At 44.1% G+C, this 19,061-nt stretch overlaps 1 protein-coding gene across 7 annotated transcripts in view; it reads left to right on the forward strand.

Moving 5' to 3' along the window:
* The window catches only part of LOC118506256 (transcription factor AP-2-epsilon), a 72,393-nt gene that overhangs the window by 18,161 nt on the left and 35,171 nt on the right, over positions 1-19,061 (forward strand). For 3 of the 7 annotated variants that reach the window (XM_036043141.1, XM_036043149.1, XM_036043143.1), the window contains one exon: positions 421-1,180. The exons of 2 other annotated variants lie outside the window; for them this stretch is intronic. In XM_036043141.1, coding sequence (XP_035899034.1) covers positions 1,136-1,180 — 45 coding nt within the window. In that variant the 5' untranslated portion in view covers positions 421-1,135. Of the gene's footprint in view, positions 1-415; positions 1,181-12,722; positions 13,284-19,061 lie in introns of those variants that run through there. 2 more of the 7 variants (XM_036043142.1, XM_036043140.1) reach the window with 2 other exon arrangements.

Genomic DNA, 19,061 nt, shown 5'->3' on the forward strand with positions numbered 1-19,061 from the left:
AACAACTCTCGCGATGCTGCCAAAAATATCCAGATTACCAACAAAATACTTTAAAATAAAATTTTAATAAAGGCTAAAAGTATTTGAAAAATGAATAATATTTTTAAATTGAACATCTCTTTGTCCAATAAATAAAATTGAAACATTGAGAGGATTTTTCTGCAAAGAGTGGGAAAAGAATTTAATCTGAAGTATAAAATAATAGTCAATATCCTTGTTCTACTCTTCTTAAAGTCTAATCTGGCGATGTGATTCATTTCTTATTTCCTTACTTCACCAATTTGCGCCAACGATTTTCCTATTTCCAATACCTTTATCCTCATTACGCTAATAATTTTTATTCTTTCATTTTAACCACCCATAAGCGCAAACTCAGAACTTGTTACATGCTAACTAAGTGTTTTGTTTGTTCTAGGTAAGCCGGCAATGAAAGCATAATTCACGAACCAGACCACCTAACACCACTCGGAACATACGAAAAAAAAGAACATCCAAAGCGATTGAATGCCTCGTGCCGACCATCGAATACAAATTCTTACCTTGCGTACTTCGTGCGCGTGATTTGGCACGATAGAAATAAAGCAAAATAATCGGTAAACAGTCGGTGCGTGCGCCGTCAGATAAAAAAGGGAGGGTCGGAAAGGACGAAAGGTTACGGAGGAAAAATCGTGAGCTGAAGAGGAAGAGGATAAGGAACACCCAGTTTCAGGTGGAAACCGAGTAAAGGAAACCGTGGTGTGCAAAGCGCTGTGCGGGTAATCACTGTAATCGACGCGTGGATTAATGTGTCCAAAAAAGGGGGGACCCAGAAACACGTGCTTTAGAAGCAGATTTCACACAAGCAACCGATTTCTTTAAAGAATCGCTTAGCAGACGGTAATGGAAGTGTGCAGTGTGGGAAGAGTACCCTTACCTCACGCCACAATCGGTTGAAAGATAAAAGAAAACTGCTCGTCTCGTTTACCAAAACCACAAACAAGCTAAAAAACCGCCGAAAAAAAAAGACAAACAACCCCGCAAGCTAGCCCCTAGCTCTGCCCAGCGCAACGTACAACATTGGCAGCATAACTGCCGCCCCCAGCATAAACCTTAGCGGCCGTAACAGCCGCCGTCGGTTTGGCCGCCCCACAGGAGCATGACATTTCGCTGCGTTCCTCCGTACGACGCTAGCGCACAATGGGTAAGTGTTGAGCTTGCGAATGACAAACAATGACGGAGACGACAAAATGGGTCATCTCGCTTTCGCCTACGGGCGCGCGCGCTTAATCTTTTTAGCTTTATCCCCTACGGTTTTATCCCCGGGTAGCTTGCGCTACTGGCAGATAGATGTCTCTGCGTGCAGCATCGGGATGTAATCTCCCTGGAGGCTGTATTTTAATGGGAATGGGGGAATATTCTCTTCGGCTACGAAACTGAGCCTAAACATTAGCTTGAATATTAACTCAAAATTATATAAGGTTAACCTGATACAATCATATTTGGTCTCGAAGGGAAAGAGAGAGAGAGCGAGATGCTATATTTTTGTCATTGAATTTAAAGCCTTGGAGTTTTTATTTGTCTGACCGTGTTCATATGAAGTTCGATCTTCTAGCTTCATTTATTATTTTACAACCTGATCTAATTGTTATATTGGCTATACAAAAAAGTTATGTAAGATAGATTTTAGTATGTTACAGAGGATACTATAAATCTCCATGCTATAATATCTTCAGTGCTCAATCTAAGTTACATTGAGCAGTTAATAAACTTGACTTCAAGTGTCTCACAATTGATATTTACGTATCAAATGCGTTGCTAAACTACTTATTGCATCGTGTTAAGAATCGCATAAGTATTGCAATATCATCCTTTGTTTTATTCTTTTTTGTAAATATTCAATATTCAATTTAAAGCTTTTACATTACCAGTTATACCGATTTGACTAAAAATAATTAGTAAATACTTAAATTGTTTCATCATATCCTTTGAAGAAACTCGAGGCACATTTTCCCGATGTTTTTGCTTAGTGTTATCCTGAACCTCTGTAAAGACAATCAACAAAAAATTATTTAAGTTTAAAAATAATTAACAGAAAGAGCCATGATCAAAACTCATCGGGATTTCATTACCATAAAGAACCATAAAGAATGTTTATTCAACCGTATTTAACAGTCTTCTTGAAACTACACTCAAAAATATTATCGATTTACTTAATGGAAAAACATAACTACAATACAATTTTAAACATTTTTCGCTTAATTTAGCAAACACAAAGGTAAAATTTCAATAAAGATATCCACTACAAGCTTATATTGACATTAAGACATCGATACAACGTTCATAAACGGTCTGCCCTATTACCAGCAGCCTACAAAACTGTCATCACAGTAAGCGCCGATAAAAATTTCTTCCCAACAAAAAAAAAACCCCACTTGAAAAAGCTTGCGAATACAAGGAACAGGAAAAGAAATGTGTTCCCACCGTGACAGAGAATTCTCTTCCGGTTCCCGTGTAGTTTCTTTCACCAAAGCCACGGGAGGAAACCATTCCGCCGCCCCCCTCCACCCCAAAACCTAAAGAAAAGATGCTACCCGTCGATCTTCGAGAACTTCGGTTAGGTATGAAGAGCCAAGCATGTTTGAGTTTTGGGACGATTCGTGTCATTGCCGATTGTTGGTGAAATTTTTACGAGAATGACCAGCTCGTTAAGGTTTCGGGAAGGGGGAAGGAACCCAGACTTGAATTGAAACATTCGTTTTAAAACGCACCAGGGTTCCGGGAATGTTTATCCCTGGTCTTCCCTGGACCCACAAACATACTGAAGATCTTCATCAGAACCCCACATGAAAAGAAAGTGCCCCTCCGAGAGCATGGGGCACCTACACGTTACCGGGACGACCTGCTGCTGTTAGCGCATTACTACGGGATAACATGAATTTTCGCATCACCACCCTTAATTCCACGAGCGAACGGCCCAATAAAAGCTAATTTACTGGCACATTCGAAATTATTTACAGACTTCCAGTCTGCCAGTGTCGGTGGCAGTTTCCCTCCGCTATCACTCTCTCTCTCGCTCTCCCACTCTCGGCACTCCAAGTTCACGACCAGCAGGTTTTTGGGATGTCGCGCGAAAACTGTCCAAACGAACCTTGCGCCCAGTGGATTGTTTTGACATTTCTGATTGTTTCGATCGCTCGTTTTTGGGCGAAGGAAATAAAGTGAGATAAATGGGCAAACGGTGACTTCTTCCACGCATCAGTAAGCCAGTACGCAAGCTCAATTATCAATCCCATTCACCAGGACCGAGATCACCCTTTTAACCAAAAAAAAAAAAACTGGGACCTGAACTAACTGTTGTTAGCAATAATAGGTTCCACACACACCAAAACGGGCTCGTATATTCGCGAAAAGGAAAAAAAGGGGGCACCCAAACCCCCAGTCGGAAGGAACCGGCCAGCCCAGATTATATCGCGCACACTTGATCTCGTGGGGTAATCAAACGTCCGCCCCGAAACAAAAAACTCCAAATATCTCCAATACAGCAAGCAAAAACTCACCCCAAATCAAACACCCATCGAGCTCCGGGCGTGTTGGGCTTCCCCGCTGGTTTTGATGGACCGCTGGTTTCGCGTTTAAGTGTCGCTCGGTTCTGTTTCAGATTGATTGCCATTTCGAAGCTCCGGGTTCCAAATCTTTTGGCAGTCAATAAATCACGCTTCGATCCCGGTCTCGGCGAACGAGGTGCTGCTGCCCGGTTCCTACGGAAGTAGGTGGATGCGGTTTTTATTTGACAGCTCGGTTCGGCCAAAACAACAAGCGGCCGTCGTACGTTCTCATGTCGCAGCGTCGGCTTGTAATTACCTACATGTTTATGCTATATTTCTCTTTTTCTCTCACTTTCGGTGCTTATTCGTGCCCAATGATCCCCATGTTTGACATTTAGCGAGTGTAAGGTGAGGACCTGAGGGATTGTGTTGCAGCCTCGTTTTTTACATTGTTGCGGCATTGGAAGAAAACTGTTTCACAGTGACAGTGCGTTTGCGCTTGCGTACACGCGGGCATGGCTTGCTAAACGAGTGCACGATTAGGTTCGGAGGGGTTCGGGTGTGGCTAGGGGGATCAAAAGCACGTACACGGCACCAAAACGCCCATTGTATGTAGAATATGACATAAACAGGTACTCCTAGATTCGGCATCTAGGTTGATTCGGCTAGGATGGGAAGGTGTGAAAACGATGTTCAAAAAACACTTCCCAATGTACTGTGTTTCTGTTTTTGTTTGCCAATGTGAGGTAGAACAGTTTTTTGCAGTATTTTTACCTCTGTAGGTCATGGCTGGTAAGAAATAATATAAGTCATTGCAAGCTTTATTTAAGAACATACCCGGATGTTGATCGTCAACTCTTGATATGTTTAATCAACTCTCAAATTTCAGATATGATTCGTTTGTTCTTTTTTAGTTTATTTTTGTCGTGGTCCGGGTTTTGGTTTATCAGTTTATTATGTTGAATTTTTTTTAAATTTCCCTGATTTTTTTTGCTTGTCTTGATTATTCGTATGTACAAATATTTTAACAATGGTTGTGGATATATCTCTCCGTTCTTCATCTTTCTTCACTAAACGACCTCTTTAGGCCATGCCTGCCATTTCTGCACTTCTGGAACGGTCCAGATGGGATATGAGCCCCGGGATCCTTGCGATATCCATTAAAAAGAAGAGAATTGCTTACCCATAAAAATAGTACTTATAAAAATTATTTTAGGATGCCATAAAATACTATTTATAAAAATGCTATAAAATTATACCATTAACTCTATTTTATTCTAGACGGAATTCTTTATTTAATATACGTAACTTGAAACGTTTCATACTAACAGTGCATTTAAGATCATTAAAATTGTTCATATGTTTTAAACAATACGCAGCTTAGGATACGTAACATTGATTTGGTTAATTCCATCACAACCGTAAGAACTTTAACCAAGAAATCATAGTCGAGTTTCAAACTATTTTTGGGTTCTTTCTTCTTCTTCTTCCTTGCCACTACTTCCTTGAAAGGTCTCGACTTACCATTTCTAGTTTTCTGTGACTTGATATTACTCTTAGCTGGATCCGGCGTACGAGGAGGCGTTCTGGATGGGATTTGAACCCAGATACAGTTGTTTAAAGACCGGCGCCGATATCGCCTCTGCCACCGGACAGCTCCAACTCCACCATAAGTTTTTATGTTTCTTGTTGTTGTAAACTCTAACATCAAACTTGAATTTAAATTTTAATTATCATTCGAACAAATCTAATTCAATTCTTCCATAGCATTTTCAAAGATTCAAGCGAAAATCTAAGATCATTAAACAATCGACACGCTCGTCATAGTACACTTGACCAACAAAGTCTATTATTCACTTCGCAAATTAATAGCAAATCACAGTTCACCAACATAAAAGCGCAAGATTCGTTCCACCGACGCAAACACCCCGTTCGCAGTATCGATAGACTCAGGTGGCGATTGCACCTTTGAAATTGCAAAAAGGGATGAAAAATGAATGACCACAAAATGAACGAATTGTTAACGGTATAAACGGTCGCTTCGTCCGATTCGTCGAGGGAGCAATGATCCATGCGAGCATAAGTGTACCTCAAGCGCGCACACACACACACATTGATTGGGTCACACTGGCTTCACACCCTTGTGGGGTTGTGCTGTGTCGCGCACCCAACACCCATCCATGAAAGCAACTAATAATTTAACGCGTTGCTAGTGTTAGAAGCAATGGAAAAACTCCCGCACGAGAAAATGGGTGGTTTTCCGACCAATTAACCATTTATGAGGGTGGAGCATTTCGTGTTTGGTGCTATTCGTGTATGTGCCTGGGTCGAACTAGAGGAAGTAAAAGCTCATCTCGATAGCTGAAAATTAAACACCCATCCCTAATGAATTACGAAGTTTGTCAAACAATCAGCACCTTGGAAGTGAAGCATGAAGCACACGCACACGACCTGCCTGTATGTGCTTATACGTGTATATCTATGCCCTCGTTGCCTGCTAGTTGTAATGGGCTTTTAATTCATGTGTTGACTCCTTTTAAGGGCTCATAAATTATTTGCTAGCAAAAGCAGCAAGTTTGTCGCAGAATGGACAGTGAGGGAGAGGGACAGAGCGAGAGGGAGAGATCGAAAGAACGACGAACAAAAAAGTCCACACGAGGTGCCAAAGATAGTGTGAAGGCCTAAGGTCCCTCTCCTTCATCGAAAGGAGCACCGCTACGGTATCGATGGTGAAGTTGGCTTTTTCGCACACCTCCACCGAAGCAGTACGTCAACGGCTTACTTTTTTTTCGTTTGTGTGCTTCGCTCCAACTACAACCCATACCATCCACACCGGGATCCAGTTTAAATGTAATTTAGTTCTTTTTTTTTGTCCTTCCACCCATCCGTTGCTCGATGCGCGGTATCGTAGCTTGGAGACAGTTGGCGTAAAAGCGATGGGGCTGGGGAGTTCATTAAGCATAAAAGCAGCTCTTGGCAGATGGCACCGTAACGCAGACGTACCACGTTCGAAATGGTCATGCAGTTAAAGTTGCTCATGGCAGGAGGGCCGGTGACCACTTCTAATAAACTTCAAAAGCAATCTAGCCAACACGCGGGGTCCGGCTGATGGTGGGAATTGGTGAGATTTTCGATCTAGAAGCAATCATGCCTGGGACCCCTCCGTGTGGCTGCAGCAATTCGCATTCGCGTATTCACAAATTAAATTCACCCGAACGGGTTCGCAGAAATGGGTGTTGCCACGCGTTGGGAGGACAGCTTAGCAAAGCTGTAGAGCACATTAAAGGAGGTCCTGCTGTTGATTGAAACTAGAGCTAGGTGTATGAGGCTAGCTGTTTTCAATTAGTCTCAACACCATTCTTAACTCCAGACGACTTTCAAGCGTTTTGTGATGAGTTTCCACAAGATTGTTTCCTCTTCTCAAGAAATAATTAACTAATAAAAATTTCCCGCACTAACACGTCGCTTGTGTCGATTCTCCCTTCGTTTACCCACGTTTGGCCATTTAGAAGCAATCATCTCGACCCGCGTACAAGCAAGCCTAATACACATTACTAGACAAATAATGATCTCAAAGTAATGATCGTACGTGCGAACGCTTCCCCTTACTTCCCAGGGTGGGGGACATTAATACAGCAAACGGCACGGCTACCTGCAGCACGCCAAAACATTACGGTGAAATTTTGGCCACTTACCAAGTGTAAACACCCGAACGAAAACAAAAAAACAACCCTCGAAGAACATACACCGGGAATGCGATTAAACCCGACGAATGCGATCAGCGCACAAAGCTTCAGCAGTTCCATTCGCCAGGAAACTGTTCGGAATCGCTTGGCTTCTGCCGCGCAGTCCAAGTTCTTCCTTTCTCTTTCTGGCTTCTCCTCACAACCTCACCTTCGAAACAGCGCCACAACACACCGATGACCATATTTCGTTGTGTCATATTTATGTTTCATCGAGGTGCGTTTATTTGCCATGTTTTTTGTGCGCTTCATTTGCGCTCTCTCTGTTTTCTGTATTCATCCCTTTTTTCAACTGCTCAGGTTCTGTTACCCATCATTTTGTGTGTGTCTCTCTCTTTTGCTCAAACCTCGGCTGATGGCAGACGGCAGGGGTGATCGAGCCGATTGGAAGTGGAAGGTTTCCATTTACCTGTTGTTATTAATTTGAATGTTCGAACGAATGGGAGAGGGATCGCGCGCGCAAAAAAAATACAACCCCCTCCCTCTGGAACGGAAAGACCACCGAGTTGATGATTACAAAATGAATTTTCTGGCGGCAAAAAGAGTAGTTCCTTTCGCTTCGATCGAGGGCTTCCCGTTCGATGAATGAAACGCGAGGGATAACAATAATTGGCACCCGACCGGAATGGGAACGGTGTGCGGTGGGGAATTATGCCGATTCCGATACCGACATTATTCTCACCTTTAAGGCTAAATATCACATATCGTGAGCGAATTTTATGAATGAAAAATCCCCCGACCCCGAGCTGTAACAGCGATGACATCGGGTAGGTCACATGCACGAGCACGGCAGGTTCGTCGCCTGCATTGCAGTCTTTTGTTTTAACGACCGATGGTGCTGGACACGCTCGAGCTAGTTTTTTCGGCACGGCGATGCGTTTTTTGGTCGTGTGGTTTCTGCTCCCAGAGCCACAAATCTGCACAGAAAAGGCAGAATGGCAGTACGACCCTGCGTGATCCCGCCGGGCCTCCGTTTGGTCGCCGTCACCTTAAATGGGTTGCGCCTTGCGAAGGAGTACGGTGTCGAACGGTTTCTATTTACGCGGTCACCCATTGCTGCTAGTGCTGTTTTGTGCTTGTGCCTGTGCCGCTGTTATTGCCGCTGGCATTACGCTCCTAGACCGTACAGGGAACACTTTGTTTCGCCTGCCATTAGATGGGCTGCTAGCGTTCTGCGACACTACAGATACAGAAAAACGAAACAAACCGGATCGGCTAAAATGACCAACTAACTCGCGTGTGCGCGTGCTCGTGCGCTTTAGGTGTTTTTGTTTTGGTGCGCTCGAACTCGCATTCAAGACATTCTTTTGTTGCACATCTTGCGGCCTCGATCGATCGATTTGGAACCTTGGGTGGTACCGACGCTATAGGACGCTTTTATTTATTTTACCGATTTTATTCACTGCCTCGCTTGCGCTACGCTTTACGTGGAGAATGCATGCGACAATAAAACGGTGAACCCACCATTGCTTGCTGCTGCTATCATACCGTGGAAAGCAAAATAGTGTCACAGGACTGCTTTACTTCGGGGTGGATATTAAAGTGGCGTAGTGTTCCATTTATGCTATCTAATCCCCCGCGCGTACGGCAACCGGTGCACTATGAAGCGTTAATTAAATTGAAATGTCATCTTCATCTTGGGCGCGTGCCTTCGTGGTGTTGGAAAAAAATGTTTCACTTCCCTGGGGTAATCGTACTTTTGTCCCAACTTTATGGGGTTGATTTCAATCGTCACATTCCAAGCACCAAAACCCACCTCCATATTCCAGCAGTTCCCAGTTCACGTAATAAGACTGTGATCGTCGCTCGGTCGCCCGAGCACCAACCAACCTGGCAGGAGCACGATCGTCCGCTTATCGTGGCAGCGATTTCGCACGACGGTCAAAACGATTTTTAACCGTCCGCAAAGCACACGGGAGACCTACCGTCTTTTGGGCACTTAAATTTGACACTTTCCCCTGCCACGATTGCGGGATGCGCGTGCCCGTAACCAACGCAACCTAACGGGGACGCGCTCCGAACTTCAATCGTACGTTTATAACGATGCCGGATAGTGCCGCGGTACGATAATTAAGTTAAAGGAACCGCGCTACAAATAAACTGCTTATCGCACTCACTCCCTCTCCCTCTCTCTCCCTCTCTCTCTCTCGCTTGCTCGCTACGTTTGCCCCAGTGATGGGGGGGGGGTTTGTGTGTTTAAGGGTGGAAAAAAAAAAGCTTCAACGTCTTCTCAAACGAGTCCAAATATTCCTTTAATTGCGATCTCAGTCTTTTCGTTTCGTTTTTTTCTTAATGAATATAGTTTTATTTCGCCACCGTTTTTCACCTGGGCTCAACCCGGGGAAGTTGAATTTGCGTACGAGCATTCGCAACTCGGTGCATTTGATAGCGTTAACGTGGACGCTTGCAAACTTCTAGAGATACGTACGTTGGTGGTGCGCTGTTTCGGTGTGAATACACAGCAGCAGCATGATGTTGCAGGGAATACAGTGCCCGTGTACCAACGACACCATATGTAGCCTTGCATACATTAGCATTAATCGTTTCGAGACTAAAACACATTGCGCTTCCTCGCTTAATTTGGGTAGGTCCCGGTTGACCCACAGAAACGGGAGCGACCCGCCGAGTGATCTGGAGTAAGTAACGCTTTAATAGAAGCTCATGACACTGTATTTGGGGTTTCGCGTACGACAGGTGTATTGGATGTTGGGAGGGTTAATATCAATGCTCCTTTGAGGTGTTTTACTTATTTTATTTCGATGTTATATGATCTAGGCTTTTTTACCCGTGATTGTGTTCATGAGTTGACGTTGGAAAGCTCTAAACATTGAAGGTTTGTAGGCACACTGAACAGCTCAAACTAATCTGCTACTTCAATGAACACTTCACAAGACCCGATGTTAGATGGGACAGAGGCGCCGGTCTTCACACGGCAGGACTGGGATTCAAAACTCATCTGGGCCGGTACATTGTCAATAAGTCTTGTAGGCCGTAAATGGCAGGCATAACCTAAGAGACCGTTAGGCCAAGAAAGGAGAAGAACTAATATGGAATAATTTTAATCCAGTTTTATCCAGGGGTGGTCCGGTGGCCGAGGCGACAGCGGCGCCGGTCTTCACACGGCAGGGCCGGGGTTCAAATCCCATCCTACACCTACGGGTTGACTACTTTACTGCGCTTAAAATTAAGTCACAGAAAACCAGAATTGGCAGGTCGAGACCTCTCGAGGTTGTAGTGCCAAGGAAGAAGAGTTTTATCCTAACTTGTATCCTAATCTTCATAAAATCATCCAGATATTGTTTAAATATTTGTTTCATTATAGGAAACTTCTTAATTATCTCGGCAAACCCCCAACAACTGTCCTTCTCAACCTTTAAAATGTTACCCTCTATACAATTTTCGCCTGTGTGGGTTACCAAAAATCCGATACTCTAGCGTATCACACCTAATCCTACCGTCAAAACTCCACTTCAACCTTTTTCGTAGCTTTTTCTTCAAACACCATCTCCAACCATCGCACCTAACAACGCCTCGCCTGTTATTTTAACACACATTTTTCTGTCACCGGTCGGGATCGGTACCCGAAGAAGAGTGGTACAGAAATCCGCCTCAAGTACGCGGCAACGTACCACTCGAAAGCATCACTCTCGAGGATAGAAAAAAAAGTTTCGTTCGCAAGCACAACGCGCGTCTAAGCGCAATTGTATCGCTTGTACGCCCCACGCGCTATCAAATGTTGCTCGGTGCGGTTAGTAATGTTTTGGAGGCAGGTTTGTCTTCCGCCCAACCGTGTTGCTTCTCACCTTGACCAACCACCCCCTCCCCCCTCCCGCCGGGCTATGTCTAGTGTACACTTTCGTAATGTGAACCCGGGCAAAAGGAATTACAACAAAAATGTATCTCTCTTCACTGGCACCCTACAATCGCACACCCCGATAAGTCTTCGATTGGATGTGTATATGTGGGTCACACTGGCGCACACTGGTATGACCTCTCGCGCGCGCGCCCAGGAAGACTGATCATACCGCGTCATACCGAGAAGTAAGACTAAAAAAAAACTCATGCGACGCCCGCCAAAAGCCGGGCATGGTTTAGCGCGTATGAAGATTCCCACGGTTGCCGCTCCCCTTTCCCCCAAGCCGCCCAACCCGTGCAGGTTGAACACAATTGAGTCAATTTGTCACAGGTGAACGATCGATCAAGTGTGTTTTATCGTACCGCAGCATAAGCCCGCTCGTGCGCCACATGCGCATGCGAGTGAATCGAATCTCGCCTGTCTCGGCCGATCGTGTTAAGCCTTCCAAACACACAAAAGCAGCACACACGAAACCACGAAACGACCGCACGAGAGAATCACTCTCAGTGGATGAAAGCAGCAAGAGCAAGAGAGAGAGCAGAGCAAAAGGCACAGCATCTGCCCATGCCGCGAGAGCCAGATTCCTTTCAGCAGCAGCATTATGTAGCACCGAAAGCACCTATTTGCTGAAGCCAGCATAAGAGCAACGCACGCAAGAGAATCTTTGGCACGTTTGCCAAGAGCGCTAGCGACGAGCCCGACCCGACCCACGGGGGTCTCGGACGGCCGGATAAAAAACGCTCCGGGGCTTTGCGGTTGACCCGACGGCCACTAGTTTACATGCGATCTTTCGATCGTACGCACACGGCGTGATCGGTTGTTCGCGTTTCGCGTGCGTTTTTTTGCAGCAACGCCCCGGTTTTTGCTTCATCCTTTACCCATGCGCTATTTGGCACCTGCCCAGCAAGACATCACTTTCCTTCCGTGCGTTGTGAGAATCCGTGGCGCAGATTGTTTTTCGTTTCACAATTAGATTTATCATTCTGACGATGTTTCGGCTTTTTTTTTGGCTGTTGTGAGTGAATGTGTTTGTGTGTGTGTTTTTGAATCGAATTCACACCGGTTGCTCCTTTCTCCGGGCGTGCTAATAAGTGTTATCTTAACTGCTTCCTCCTAAAACCGATCACCGGGACGCGATAGTGTGCCACGCTGATTTGAACGGGTTCGTCGCTCGATTTTCGATCTCGCGTTGATGTCTTTCGTTGCTGCTATCGCATGAAATCTAAGTGCCATTTCCGTGTCCGTTTGTGCTTTTTTTGTTAGTTTGTAGTTAGTTTATGGTGGTGCATAGTTTTCTGCACAAATGCACACATACAAATTCGGCCATATTTATGATAGAAAGAACGCGTTGGAGCCATCCTGCTGCCATGTGTAATGTTTGTGGTTCGAAGTGAATTAAATGTGCCTTATTTTATTACCGGAAGCTACGAGCCGTCGGTGCATTAAGCTAGTTAGAGCAAGTACCACGCTGTATCGAATAAATTTGCCATTCAAACTATTTAAGTCGCTCTTCCATTGCTCGATGGAGTCGCATGGTGATCTGTTGAGCGCTGCGTAAAACTAACGTGAAAAAGCCCTTCGACCTGTGAACTTTGCGTACGATCAGCGCACACGATGAAGAACAATAATGTACCGCAGCATTCCGAGATCGCCAATCTTGGACAGCAACCGCACCAGCACCAGCAACATGACCCGGGTCAGATACAAATCACCGACCTGCGGCATCAGTCTTTGAACGAGATCCTGAAGAGTAACATGGAGATCATGAAACCGTCCGGCCATCACGATCATGATCACCATCACCACCACCAGCATGCACTCCACACCCTCCACCACGGGTACGACGATCACCATCCGGGGATGGATTGCACCGAGCTGATCGGTACGGCCGGTGACAACAACAATAATCGAAGAAGTGACAGCAACAACAACCATGCCGCGGAAACTACCGTCACCTCCAGCCAGCACCAGCAGCAGCAGCTCAGTCAACGGGGCATCGCTCACGGTGGCAGTCACGCAACGCCAGGCACTACGACCTCCTCCGGGACCGCTGGTGCCACCGGTGCCGCGAACTCCGTTGGCGACTGTGACGATGACCTGAGCAAAAGCCAATTGATTTTGATTGATGATGAGCGCAGTTCCCTGCACGACGATGACGACGTAAGTTCGATCCTGATCTCGGACGCGTACACACACACACACACACACACACACACACACACACACACACACACACACACACACACACACACACACACACACACACACACACACACACACACAGAAATACTTGCTTTCATTCGTAGTAGGCGCGTTTGGCACTTTCTGATTTATTCGCCGCTTGCACACGCGCGCAACAGCAAGCCGAGACGACCTTTCAACCTTTTTTTCTTTGGTTTGTTCCTAAGCTGATCGGGGGTTCGTTTCGAGCGCATTTCGACGTCTTCATCTAGGGATGAGGTGTGATTTGCATTTGTGATGCAGACACTATTCACCGGGGACACGATAGGAGAAAAAGGAATCGCTTGATCACGTGCAGAAGCAACTTAATCTGGGGCGGGAAATGGTTAATCTCGCCAGGAGTGTCAAAATTATTGCAGTGAAACTAACTAGTGGAAATTATGGGTTAAAGGAGTTTTAAAATTTCTTTCATCATTTGAAAAATCCTGGAGAAAACGTTCCTTAAGAGTTCATTTATTTGTGTTCATTCCTTGGTAATTTATCTACATTTTTATCAAGAGGGTGCTAAGCAATTTTTTAAGTCTTATTTTTAATTCTGACTTAAATTTAAGCCACTAGCTCTTCTTCACTTTTCTTCTCCATATTTTTATTATTTATTATTTTATTTATTTATTATTTTATTATTTTATTTTATTATATTATTATTTTTAAAATTCTGCTTCTCTGAGTATTTTTTTTAAAATGGTCTATTCCATCATTTAAATAATAGTATTTATTATTATGAATTCACAATTTGAATAGTTTAATGGTTAATTTTTCTAAATAATTGTTTTCATACAACGTTATCACATTGATCAACCAGTGAAAAGGGTTAAGTTAATGCTTCAGTGATTACTTTTTTTGCGATTCGTTTGACATCTCTGGCGCTTTGATCTACTAAATCATGTTCACTCGAGCAGTTTTTTTGTTTCTTCTAAATATCATTTTTGCTATCCTTTTGCCTCTCGCTTCGCTGAATCAGTCCACGGTCGCCATTCCTCCCGAATTGCTCCATTCTTTTCTGCCTGCCTACCTCACTTTCAATCTCGTATGTTTCCAAATTTTCTAATCACTTTTCATCCAAACGAAACTCCTTCCCTACCACACGCGACATGCGATCGTCCTTTGTGCTTTAATGTTATTTTCTGTCTTTCTTTCATGTTACGCTTTTTTCTATTTCTGCACAACCATCTCTCGTTTTTTAGGAGGCTTGCTCCCGTTTCTGCTTCCCACCGTCCGTCGTCACCCCGTTTATCAGATTCTCGACATTTGTGTAGATCGATCGATTGTCGATGATTTTTAATTTCCTCCTCTCACCGCGCTACTCCTCCTGCCTGCCTTATTTTGCTTTTCTATCAAGCTCTCTATCCCTCTCGGGCATCCAGTTCAACCCTGGTAGCATGGCAGCACGGAAGAAAGGAGTAGCGAAAAGTATCCACCGAAAATAAAAACTGCTCCCCTAAAATAAAAGAATCTTGCAAGTAATCCGAGCTACGTCAATCATTCAAGATTACTGAATTAATTATTGCTCCCTCTCGTTCTCGCACCATCTCTCGCTCTTGTTCACTCTCGCACGTGCGTTAGGAACACTCGGGCTCGACGGTGAGCCCTTCGACCACTATGTCGATTTCACGCAGCATTGAACCGTCGGGCGCTTCTTTTTGGGGGAGGCTAGGGTACTGAAACTATCCCTTTTCGGGAAGGAAATCGATCGCCACTCGAAGACGCTCGACTACGCATTGACCCAATTTCTCGATGGAGCATTACAGATTACATTTCGACCCCGGGCGCGAAGGCTCAAGTGCTGCCTCGAAAGGGTAACGAAATGGGGCTCGTCACGCCCGATTCGGTGGTGGCGTTTGTTTTAATTTGTTCGACAACCGAACCGAACTGCGAACCACCGATTTAATCAAAACATAGCCTGCGATGTGACGGGCTGGGCTGTAGTGCGCAGCGTTAGTTGAGAACATTGTTTGGAGACATTGTTATTTAATATCTAGGTCTCAAAAATGCTATAAAATATAAGTAGATGCTATAATTAATGCTTTAAGAGAAGAATTCTTTCAAGACGGTAACATTAACAAGACAAAACCGTATAAAATTGCACTATCAACTTCTTCTTGAAACCGTAAGACAACCAGCACAGGTATGGAGCCTTCACACGATTTGTACCGAACCGTTAAATAATTTGCTAAAAAAAGTCTCCCCAGAATCCATTGCACGATTCATACGAATCATGCAATCGAAGCGTGGCGTGTTTCGACGCCTCACGAGACAATCACGGAAATTGTCGCCGCTCGCTGTTCTGCAAGCGCTGCGCCAAACGATCTTCAAATTCTTCCGCAACCACCGTGCATAAATTAATATCAACACTCGCGTGATTTCACAGAGCAAGCTGCAAAGAACGACCGCAAAGCGATGGAAGCGAGATGGGAGGGAACTCACCAACATGCCAAAACACTTGTTCTCATGTAGTGCTGTTTTGCTTTGCATCGTTTGCTTTCATCATTCCATTCGACCTGTTCCGTTTTGGCAACACTTTTCTTTCCTCATGCTATTTCAAAAGTTTTTTTTTCTCTTTTTCGAGTGTGTGTGTGTGCTGTACCTTTTTGACAGTATACCTTTTGGCTCGATCGACTCGATTCGTGAGGACAGGAAACGTTTTGTTTTCTTTTTTTTTTTCTTCGAGGGCCACGAGTAGGTCTAAAACTCTTCCGTTTTGGAACGGTCCGAACGGAATACGAACGGAAAAAAAACCGCGCCAAGAAAGGTTAGCAAAATTATGGATCCCACAAAGCGACACCAAAAAAAAAAAGCATCCTACAAAGAACGAAACGGCGGACCCAGCGGTCACGACGATGAGGTGCTTTGAAAATCGGAATCCGGAATCCTCCAATTTATGTGGCACCCAACATCATGTCAACTCACCACCGCAGTTTACCGGCGACCTATGGCGTTTTGGGATAATGCTGGCCCCTGAAGGGGGGACAACCACTCACACACACACATGCATTTTTGGGGGATCTCTTTTGCGCTCCGTTACCATTCCGTCCGATGTGCAAACTCCACCCGCAGCGCATTAATCGCATCCTACGTAGCGGGAGGCGACATAACATAAACAGTTTTCGGTAATCTCATTACAACCGATTTGGCCGATTTTTTTTTCCTTTTTTTTCGCCTTTACACCACTTGCGCTGATTTTGTGAAGGAACGGGAAACGCTTAGAAAGTGTGTGGCCTACACATTTGCCCCTTGCTTGTATTAAACTTTTGCCAATCCCCCAACAAAAAAAAAGCCGCCAACAGGGGCGTACGCCAAACATAACCAGACAAAAACAGTGTCAAGTGTTGAACGGCGGACATAATGTCAGTATTTGAATTCACTTTAACTTTAACCTGTTACCTTGAGCGAACTTTTTTTTATTAAATACAATGTGGCAAAAGCGACAAATAAGGAGCAGATAATACTGACGTGTATTTAAATACAGTTCAAACGATCGACAAATACTTTGTCGCTGCTGCTTTATTTAATCGCTTTAGAGTTGTTAATCCCGAGAGAGGATATCTTAAGACACATGTATAATTAAACACTTCGATAGCCATATTTTAGACTTTGTTTGTGTTGAACTGTTCTGCATGCGTTTGTGGCTGTTTATTCACTGTGGTCATTCGTGTTCATATTCTACCTTAAGTAAACTTTATTCTTAACATTACGTTAGCTATTTATTAAATGTAACAGTAAATTTCGAAAAAATATTTAGCTATAATTCTTTTCACTCTGATAATAATTTTAGTGTTTTTTGGGTTTAGTGTTAAAAATAAATGTTTGCAAAAAGAATTCCAATCCAACCGATATAGAACACCACTTTAACTACCGCTAACTTTAAAGATAGGTAATTCGGGACAAAAGGCTCTTTGTCTCTTTTAACAACTCTTTTTTTAAAACAACCTGAATTTTTTAAATCCTATCCCACTCAATTTAGTATCTAGACCTGGCACCAATAGAATTCTATCTATGTCGTTTGTTGCGCTAAGCCTTAGTGTCGTTTGTTACACTAAGCCTTGTACAACAATGATCCTTACACGATAATAACAAGGTTACAAGATGAAGGTCTATGATGAGGCCTTATAATACCAAGTCTCTATAATTACACCTAGATATCGGTAGACAAGGTCTCTTCAACTCCAAGAGCTCCTAGAAGATAATGGTTGGACGACAATGCTCTATAGTAGATGAGCCCCGATACGAGGTCTTGTGATAGTCGAAAACCCTTGGGCGACTATCATAATAGACGACAGTATATTGTTAAAAGATGGCTTTAGACGGGTGAGATCCCTTGGACGAGTTCTCTTGTTAGTTAAGGATTACTCAACAAAGTCTCTTCTCCTATAACATCTTTTAATACACCTTCGATTAGGTGGTCTCTTGATAAGGTGAGATTCCTTGAAAGTATAAAAATCATTAAACGACGAGCTCCATATGTCTAAGAAAGAAAAAATTAAGAGTTGAAATGAACCTAGAAGCTCTACTCTGAAATCTGGATCTACGAACTCCAAAGAGAAACTTATATTACTTTCTTGCCTGATATTCGTTGATAAAGATCATTCGTTAATTGGTTAATTTATTTGTTATTTAAATTTATAAATTTTTATTAGGGTTATGATTAATCTTCTACTCTCAGAGCTAACTTAATACAGACAGAATAATGTACCCTCGTCTGTTTATCGAATCATTCCGTCGTACGCAAAACTAATTATCCAACTGCAAGTAAGGCCAAACCACGCTGTATCTTAACTAAAAAAGAAAATCACCTTCCCAAAAATTCCGGTTTTATAAAACACAATCAAAGTCGATCTCCTTTACGGCTTGTAATCATCACATCGTTTGCTTACATCGTTAAGAGATCAAAAGTTGAAGACAAGCGTGCCTGGCACAACCGTCCCGCCCCGTTATAACGGCCTGCTACCCAGCCCATACAATGTACGCGCGATCAATCTAGCGCGAAATTAGGACAGGCTAAGCGACGAACCTGTGACCAATGCATACACGCACCGCTTACGATCGGCGCAATCCTCACGTTAAGCCCTTTATCGCAAGGCGCCGAAAAACATCAAACAACAAACATACAGACGGGGGACACACAGAGGCAATACCAGCTTGTGCTGAAAATTGGACGTAATTTTTATTTCCTTCTTTCCCTGCCGAACGCTGAAAAGGGAAATGTGAAAATCACTGAACCATTCCTTCCTCTTAAATCCCCCCAACCCGTGCCCATCCCCCACCGCCACCCTCTCCACGCATTCCAACATCGGCCGAAGTTCTGGTGACCCAAATTTCAAGTGTCGATTCCAGCGGCTCAATTCTTGCCGATCCGGGATTGCCACCGGGAAGGGTTTTTGTTTCGCGATCGCGATACCCTTTTTTTGGGGGGGGGGGGGGAGTTTGCTTCTTCCCCGATCTCGGTATCGCTCCCACCATCCTTACTGAGTGGGATTTTAATGATGAGAGGTTGCTTCTTTTTCTCGCTCGCTTCGCACAATCCTTAACACGCACCGAGCGCGGGGACAAAAGATTCCGCAACATTAACGCCGTCATTCCTGCCCCCTTCGCCCAGGGAATGCGGGACGGGGCGCGCAACAGGTTGCAACCGATTCTTGCCAACAAAAATCAGCTGTAAGTGCTAATAAAAATAAAAATGAACACTTGAACCCATTCAAA

Source organism: Anopheles stephensi, chromosome 2 (assembly GCF_013141755.1).
Source record: "Anopheles stephensi strain Indian chromosome 2, UCI_ANSTEP_V1.0, whole genome shotgun sequence".
NCBI lineage: Eukaryota > Metazoa > Arthropoda > Insecta > Diptera > Culicidae > Anopheles > Anopheles stephensi.